The sequence below is a fragment of the Limulus polyphemus genome, unplaced genomic scaffold (assembly GCF_000517525.1).
Source record: "Limulus polyphemus unplaced genomic scaffold, Limulus_polyphemus-2.1.2 Scaffold4362, whole genome shotgun sequence".
NCBI lineage: Eukaryota > Metazoa > Arthropoda > Merostomata > Xiphosura > Limulidae > Limulus > Limulus polyphemus.
In genome coordinates, this window is record NW_013669972.1 from 67261 (window position 1) to 76978 (window position 9718).

Here is a 9718-nt window from a genome sequence, read left to right on the forward strand (position 1 = left end):
AGATTTGGGCCTTCCAAAGGATTTTTCGGAGATTTTGGAGTCCAGACTTTGGACTAAGAACTTACTTTCTTCAGGGACATAATTTTACTGGTACAGAAATCATGTGAGAGTTTGTACCATACTTTTTGCAAGAAGATTCACTGGTTTATTGTAACAATATTGCCAAATTAATGCTAGGAGCTGCAGTCTATGAACCAAATGAGTGGTGATTGTTCATTGATTCCTCCAAAACAAGTCTAAAAGGTGTTCTTCTTCACAAGGGTAACATATATGCATCTGTTCCTATTGCTCATTCCGTTCACTTGAAGGAAACATAAAAATCTCGAACCTCTTCTTAATGAGGTCAAATACAAAGAACATGGTTGGCTACTTTCTGGAGACTTAAAAGTCCTTTGTATATTGTTGGGTCAACAATCCAGTTAATCAAAGTTTCCATGTTTTTTGTGTGAATGGGACAGCAGAGGACAAAATCAGCATCTTCCTGATTTGTAAAAAATCCTTATGTGATAGCAAAAAAAAATGAAAATAAATTTTTAAATCTGTGTAGCTGAATTATGGATAATCCATTATTAAAACCAAAAAACTTTTATGAAGTTTAAAATTGCTGGCCTGTGTTATTGGCCTCGCGATAAGGTACTCTGTATCCTTACAAAATTGAGTAGTGTTTTGGAATTATGTAGGGGACATTTCTAGTATTTATACCATATTTGTACATTTGTAATTCTAAGTATTCACAAATGTTAAAACCAAAATTAAAGTAAACTATAATAGGATTTTTACTTTTTTTTGGAACTATCAACAGGTGTGTTGAATTTCCACGTCTAGAAATCATATAAACCATTCATTATTTTGGGAAAACACAAGTTAAAAAAATCAATTTAACTCAAAAGTAAAAAAAAACAACAACAACCTTATAACCAGAAAGGTGGACCTTTCTTCATCAGGGGCAATTTTATTTCCAATTTTTATCACTGTCGGCTGTCTAATACTTATGAAGTGATATGAAAAGAAAGCTGTAATGGAGACTTTTAAGTAATATTTTGGTACAAATTAAATTGTGAGGCCTGGCATGGCATGGCAATTAGGGTGCATGACTAACCATTTGTGGGTCGCAGGATCAAAATACATCCATGATCATGCTTGCCCTTTCAGCTGTAGGTGCATAACAATGTCTTGATCAATTCCATTATTCACAAGTTTGGAGTAGAGTCCTTTAATTGGCAGTGGATTGTGTTGTTTAGCTGCATTCTTTCTAGTGTATCACTTCAAATGTATGGAGTAACTTTGTGCAAAATTCGATAAACAAATTAAACTACAAACATTGCCTGACTACATTAGATGCTGCCTTATAGTAGTTTATTATAGTAGATATTTCATACCTTACTATTTTTATCCTTCTTTTTTTCACATCTCTTTGAGAAAATATCTGATTCTAATTGGGCATAGAAAACAAATTCTCTAACAGTTCTTGAAACGTGTTAATTTACTGGTTTCTTGGCCCCAGAAAGGATTAAAAAATAAGGTTGACACCGGTATTGCTAAAGAACGAACTTGAGATATGATTCTGTTTAAATGTGATTTTTTTTCCATTAATTCACTGGCACACTCAGTTTGGAAAGAGTTTTTTATAAATAGTCTCCTGCTTTTGTTTTTTATAGCATGAATTAATATCAATATTTGTTCTTTTCTAGAAAAATTGTTATAAAATATAGAATTAAGATTTATGAAATGTAGTTATTAAACTTTTTTAAAAAAAGTTTCAGCTACAGTAATCATGCTTCTAATGTTATTGTAATGAATTTATTATACCATTGTGATCACTTAAGAGACAATATTTGACAAACACAGTTTGCAAGTGAAAGATGCTTAAATTCCATCAAACATGCTTGCCTTTTCGGTTATAGAGGCATTATAATGTGATGGTCAATCCCACTATCCATAGGCAAAGAGAACCAAAGACGGCTAGCACAGATAGCTCTTGAGTTGCTAGGAGTAAAATTCGACAAACAAACAAACAAACAGTCATAGCTAATTGTGTGTACATTACACTGTAAATTCTTATATTTATTTTAACTGTTTCACTGCCATGGACATATTTATATATATGCATGTACCTCTCTAGAGCAGTGGTACCAACCTTTTTCTGGCTGAGGACTGGTTAGTTTGGATCCCAGAATATCATGGACTGCTTTGTATAATTTATTAACCTTTTAAAGTTTTTAAATTACATTATAAAAGAATAATATATTCAGTATTTTTACTGACCAGCTGTAATTTGTCTGTGAACAAGCACCGGTCCATGGAATGACAGATGGGAACCACTGCTTCAGAGTACTGCCATATCAGTTTGGAATTTTGTACCTCCATAAAGAAAGGGTATTCCTCTTAAAACTTAAAAGTTTACCTGTTTCAGATAAGTAAAGAAATATTAAATTTGTCCTTTTTTTTTAACTTTATTATCTATCAGAAAATAAACCGTACTACAGGAGAGGCTAAAGAATAATAATTGTCCTGCGTACAAGAATATTTTAGACATGCACTTTTTTATGTAATCTGTTTTTTTTTGTATTTTAAGAACAACTACGACAAAGACAGCATGACCCTGAAGAACATGTGAGGTACGAGGTAGTGATGGCCATTATCAGTGCTGCAAAGAAAGAGTTTAACACTGTTTCAGAAGAACTTTTGAACTTTGTTAAAGAAAGGACCTTAGATAAAAAGGTGCAAAATATTTTTTATATATATATATTTGTCTTTAAAATATAGAAAGTACTCTACAAAAAAATACTAAAGACCAACTTTTTTACTTGTTGCCTGTTACAGAGTGACATTGTACATGTTTTATAAGCAGGTGAGGTAAAGTGATAACAATATCTTGTACACTTTTTGAAGTTGTGAACTTAATGTAACAAATTCTTATTTGCTAAAGTATTTCTCATTAAACCATTTTGCCACGGGCATCCGTTACTTGGCATTTTTAAAATCGTCAGTTTCCTCTAGTATGAGAATTGTGACATTTGCTCTCTAGGTATCCCCTCTTCTATAATTTATTTACCACCTCTCCAAGAAGTACGTAATGTAAAATATATTACTTATTATAATATTGTCATCACTCAGGCAAAGCATAATTTTTATAGCCTTCAATCTTATTTGGTTACAGAGGCATAATAGAGAAAATCAGACCCCTATTGCCATGCCCACCATCACATCCTCTCTTTCACAAATTGCCAGTAGTTCTCTCTGATGTTTAAACTATATTATTTATAACCAATAGAATAGTTTTAATCTGTCAAGTAACAAATTTTATTACATTGTTTTCTGTACAGAGGATTGTCTATTTCGCTTTCAGTTCAGACTTTTTCCCACAGGAAATGCATTGATTAGCTTAGCTGAATTTTTAAGAACTGTTGTTGCATAGTTAGAAAGCCAGAAAAATTGTGATAGTAATGGGGCATTGTCTTCTTTTTGCATGTTATTAATCTGTGTTCTATGGTGCATTATTTAATAAAATAAAAATTTAGTGCAGTAGTACCATTAGTATAAAAAAGTAGCGTTAAGTTTCTTTAACAGTCAAGAGCAAAAAAAATATGACCCATATAAGTACTATATATCCTGCTTTTCTTGTATATTCTTTATTTACTATTATAAGAGTTACTAAAATGTTAAAATTAGAAACTTTTTAGGTTAGGTAAGGATAGATTAGGTAAAATGGTAAAAAGAAAAAATTTCATGAGGTATGCTCATGAGAAACTCGCGCGTAACTCGTAAATTACATAATTTAATAGGGTAACTTGAGCTACATGTTTGCCAAGTGATTTTCAACTTGTGTGGAGGGAATATTAGTTAGACACAGTGATCATTTGTCTTTAAGAAGATTACCTTCTTTGGGAAGTGTACTTCTGACATGCTAATTACATGTCATGACCATCTTAGTTATTTTGATCTCAGAGTGGGATCTTCATGAGAAGCAGTAAACTGACCAGCACTTGAGTGAAGCAGGCAATTTTTAGGACATCTTTTTTTCGTCCTTTCCTCATGGCATGGAGCCGAGCAGTGCAATTCTAAAGTGGGCTACTCGGGCACTCAGAAGGCTACCAAACACTATTACTGCTTCATTCCAGTGAAGAGCAACTACGTGGCCTGAGACGCCTACGTGAAGGTCTGCAACCTACAGCTCTCTGTGTATCCACACTTGTTGCTCCACTTCTTGCCTATTGCTACAGGGCTTTTAGTGGCGGTAGCCTAAGATGTAATGGCTCCTGCACCTAGGTTTGGTCAAATGATGAAGGGTTGCACAGAGCCTGCTTCACTCTCTTGTCCTGCTCTATTTTGGTCCAAGTGCCAAGACATAGTCTAGAGGTCTGGAGACAAAGGAGGATACAGTGAATAGCCTGCAGTACATAAGTGCTCCTGTACTGAGCATCCACAAGTCTTGCTGCAGTTCCTTTATAAAAACCTGTCTGGAGAAACTATTCACTACTCGAAGTTACAATTAATATTTCTTATTTTATCAGATAAATAACAAACATTTTTCTGGTATTTCTAATTTTATAAGCACTATTTTTTTTACTGCTTTGATTGGATATCAGTATATTGTATTAATAGTGTGTGAAAAGAGCTTCTTATTCCTTTCTAAACTGGAGGAGTATCACTAACATTTTTTTTTTGTTCTCACAGTAAACATACTTAACTAAATTGTATTGAACTTTCTAAGTAATGGTTATTGAATGAAAAACTTCCTAAAATTTGATTTAGGACTTGTGTAATTATTTAGATTGTGAAATATCCAAAATACTTTTTTTCATTGATGAGAAAGTTCCATTTTATACATATCTATCCAGTTGTAAGATCTTTCATATTCATTAGTATGTGTCTTTGGATATTTTATTTTGCTAATTGAAGCAGACTTTCCACTCTAACTCGTACAAATTCAATATAACTGACAAAGATTTACTGGTGAAAAATGACCTTATCTTTCAGTATTGTGACACCATTACTTTTTGTCAGTCATGCTGGTATTTTGTCATCAGTATTGTTTGTTTAGATCAGTAATCCTGGTTTGTTTTTAGTAAATAATAATATCTTACATTTGTGTGTGTTGTTTGAACACAAAAGACTTCACAATATCCTCATTAAAAGAAATTCACATTCAGATAGCATGGTATTGTAGGCTATAGTTTAATTTACTTGGTTATATCTCAATACCTTTATCGTTCTTTGTCGTAAAAGAATATTCCTGTTGATTTCATACAGATGTAATATAGCACAAAAGCATTATCACAAATAAAATGAGCATCATCATCAGAAACCATAAAACAAATTTGGGAAATATATGAAAACGTTGTCTTGACGTTGTTTCATTATCCCTGTCTGTAACCATAAACAAAATTAAATCTAAGTAATTGGGAAATATATGAAAACGTTGTCTTGACGTTGTTTCATTAACCCTGTCTGTAACCATAAACAAAATTAAATCTCTAAGTAATTGGGAAATATATGAAAACGTTTGTCTTGATGTTGTTTCATTAACCCTTTCTGTAACCATAAACAAAATTAAATCTCTAAGTAATTGGGAAATATATGAAAACTTTGTCTTGATGTTGTTTCATTAACCCTTTCTGTAACCATAAACAAAATTAAATCTCTAAGTAATTGGGAAATATATGAAAACTTTGTCTTGATGTTGTTTCATTAACCCTTTCTGTAACCATAAACAAAATTAAATTTTTAGTAATTGGGAAATCTATGAAAACTTTGTCTTGATGTTGTTTCATTAACCCTTTCTGTAATCATAAACAAAATTCAATCCCTAAGTAATTGAGAAATATATGAAAACATTATCTTGAAGTTGTAAACAATCAAGTAACTTAATTTTGGACACAGTACTATTGTAATTTACATTATGTATCATTAATGCTTACTATCTCCTGTTTCTGACAATTACTGATGTGTTCCTTCCCCAAGCTGAGATCTTATCAAAGTTGTACAGTATTCCTCTAGGTGTGAAATAACTGTGGGTTCAGCCTTTATATTTACAGTTGGACAAATAGAAAGTGTAGAAACATAGAATGTTTTGCTGTATTGTGAGCAAATTAAAAAAGCTTAAAAAATGAAAGTGACAAGAGATTAAAGAAACTTATTTCCCTCTGAGTAAAATCATGAGAATGAAATTAGGTCTCTGAAAGCTTTGATAATTTCTTCCTCATTATTATTATTATTATATTTTCTTAGTTTTTGCTCAATTTTAAGATTTTATTTTTTAAACTTGTTCACAAAGTCTCAAACATTTTTTGACAATTTTTTTGTTTTATTTGTTCTGGAATTGTCAGTTTTCAGAATTAATTTTTTTGTGCTATTTCAACCAACTGTTAAGTGTTCAAGTACTTTTTTTTTCAGTTTAAAAAAACCTTTTTGTTACAGTTGAAGTTCAGATGATTTTAAATCATGATTAATTTTCATTGTAAAGTAGACTAAAGATGTTAAAAAATTAATAGTGGGATTGTTTAGAAATTATGTGCCTTTTTCTCTTGATGTCATTTTCGGCCTCACACGTCGTATATTGAATGATTTAGAAACGAATTTGTCATTTTAGTGGTTCCAAGCTTTGTTTTGATTGTAAAAAACTACTCTTGATTACCCTGTAATGTAAGAAAACTAACTTAGTCACTATTTTTTCTACAGTTTAAAATTAGGAAAGAAGCATTACAGGGACTAGCCATGGTGTATAAGCAGAACATGAGTAGCCCAGACTTACCCCAGTCAACATTAGACTGCATATCATGGATAAAAAATAAGGTTCTTCATGTATATTATCAAACAGCATTGGAAGACAGGTGATTGTTTGTTCTGAAGATTACTTGATATTACTATTTAAGAAAAATTAATCCTTCCACCTTAACAAAGAAAATGGTAATAATTCAGATTTATTAAAAGACTAGAGATTACTGGATACTATCATTAAAAACTTCATCTTCCCACCTAAAGAAAAGAAATAGAAATAATTCAACTTTAATAGTAATAGTATTTCATCTTTGCCTGAAGTAATGTTGGGTTTTGACAATTTTTCCAAGACTTTTGGTAGAAAAGATTCTACATACCTGTTTGGTGCCTTACCAGCTACCCTTAGAAGAAAGAATGAAGAAATTGTACCAACTTTTTGCTACTGTGGACGACTATGCAGTCAAGTAAGCAACTGATACTAACACTACAAGTTCTCATTAACTAGTGTCTTTTATTATTATTATACTTCTGTAGCATAAAACATAGTAACACTCTGTGTACAGGCTTGGTCAAAATGACCTACCTTGTAATCATGAAATTATATTTCTATAACTGAAAATTTACCAGGTGTATTGTTACAACATTTAGCAAGCTTTTTGTAAACATTAGCAGTTTGTTGTACAAAAAAAAGTTTTAATAGTGTATTTTTATTATAAGCTTGACTGTGAATTTAAAGTCAGTCTGATTCAGACTGTGCAAGGTGATTTTCAGTCTAAGAATAATAATACTTATTTTTTGTCTTAAAGTTTCGTATTTCATAACTTATAGTTACCCAAGTGAACAGCTAATTTTTTTCCCTTTAAAACTTTATATTTTTATTTTTTCTATTCACGAACACTAACATACAAAAACCATATTGAGTACTGTCTGACAATAAAGATGGATAACAATACATATAATTGTAGTATATCATATATATTTTGAAACAATGTGGATATCCTATTGTTCAATAAATACTCATTTAAACATAGTATCCTAGTTTTTATTTTTGTATTGCAGCTATTATCAATCATAATTCTTGAACAATTTTATAAACTATTCAGTTGAAGTGGAGGTGATTGCTTGATAAATTATAAACAAATATTTTATGTACATTTTAGCTATTTTAGAATTTATTGCAAATAAATGATTGTCTAATTCAGAATTATATATTACATGAAAAATACACAAGTATCTTTTATAATGGGCTTAATTACATAGACATGTGTAGCAATAATTTATGATCAAATTCTTTCTTTAATCATGTTTCAGAGCCTTCAAAGAATTGCTGAAATGCCAGAACATGTGAGTAAAAGCATGATTTTTATGTTTACTATGGACAAAGTGATTTAAATCAATGCAGTGCAGGAACACTTTATTGCAGTGTTATATTGTATTTGTAAGTCTACAAAAAGATTATTTGTAACCCTGTATATTTTTTTCTTTAAATTGGTAATTTCTAAAATATCGTCTTATGTTGCATAAGTTGTGGACATTTGACCTGGTGCCAACGTAGATTATTTGTGTATGTGTTTTATAATTACACAATCTACATCTTAAATGTTACCATGAATGAGGCTGGTAAGTTAAATACATTTGGGATCTACTTCTTCCATTTTAACCTTTCAATACATTTGTATTTAAGTGAAAATAGGAACCCTTGAAGTTTCTTAGTTTTTTTTTTTACTGTGATGTTTGTCCAGACTTTGATGGGATTTTCTATGAGGGTCGTGGGCATGTGGATGTAACCTTTGACATTTCCCATAAAGACTTTTGAAACTTAAGCTATATGATTTTAATCAATTAAATATTTGTAATTTGCAGGTTTTCCCAATAGTTTTACAATGCTTGATGTCCTGTTAACTTCAGAAATACATGTTTAAAAACCTCCACGTGGCTTAGTCTACTCCATATTGTGTTTGTTTATAATGATATTTCTTCACATATTTCTGGATGAAAAAAAAATTGGAAACAACCACACTGCTTTATCACTATTTACATGTAAGATATATATATCATCAGAAAAGACAGTTTGGGAATGATGCAGGTTATGTTATAGTTTACCAAACAAGTTTTGGATCTTATACTTTCAATTTTAATTATAATAACTTTATCCCTTTCTGTCTTTCAGAGTACGCAATCAAGTACGGGCACTCATGGAAGAAATTCAAATGATGAAGTCAGAAGAAAGAGACAAGATGCTTGTTAATAGGATTGTTGCCCTGTCTAGTAAGTAAAAAGTCATAATATCTTATAATGTGTATTACTTATGTTGGTAGTTGAACACACAGATTTTTTGCTACTGTTCCTTAAGATATAGAGGAAAAACATTTACTTTGTGGAGCTACGCTTTAGTCTGCATGGTCATCATGATTATGTATCGTTTTCCAATTTTTAATGTATTTGTTATGTACATTCATATAAACAGAATTGTTCTGTAATGTTTGTTTTCAATTAAATTTATTTTATATTTTGGGCTTTGTTTTAAATTGTTTTGTTTAATGTTCTTATAGAAAATTTGTTGGACCCTGTGAAGTCCCAAGAGTTTATCAGCAAGTTTTGTACATTGTTAGAGAACAATCAAAGGTTAAGAGAGCACATGGATGTGATTCTTAGTGGGACAGCATCTTGTTCAGAAGCTGAACATAGTGTGGTAAGTAGTTCTTATAGGTATCTGTTTCTTTCAGTGTTTAAAATTAGCAACAAAATTAAGCTCAAAATTTATTCTTAATTTTCATCCATCTGTATTAAAGAGCTTATTATGAACTAGCTTTAAAGATGATAATGTTTTGTTATTTATTTAGTATTAATGGTTGAGAAGCAGCATTTGCTATTGGTTCAAACAAAATTTATTATTGTTTATTAACCATTAATTTGAGACTTAAAACTTTTATACTTGCTTGATTTTTAGATGAACTTACTAATTATTTATACAGTTTACCCATATATTGGAACGTGT

At 30.8% G+C, this 9718-nt stretch overlaps 1 protein-coding gene across 1 annotated transcript in view; it reads left to right on the top strand.

Annotated features, from left to right (window-relative positions):
• The window catches only part of LOC106471037 (sister chromatid cohesion protein PDS5 homolog B-like), a gene marked incomplete at its 3' end in the record, with an annotated part of 70332 nt that overhangs the window by 44960 nt on the left and 15654 nt on the right, over positions 1-9718 (top strand). The window contains exons 11-16 of the mRNA XM_022399663.1: positions 2576-2721; positions 6682-6833; positions 7071-7184; positions 8032-8064; positions 8891-8988; positions 9273-9412. Of these exons, the coding sequence (XP_022255371.1) occupies positions 2576-2721; positions 6682-6833; positions 7071-7184; positions 8032-8064; positions 8891-8988; positions 9273-9412 (683 nt within the window). The remainder of the gene's footprint in view (positions 1-2575; positions 2722-6681; positions 6834-7070; positions 7185-8031; positions 8065-8890; positions 8989-9272; positions 9413-9718) is intronic.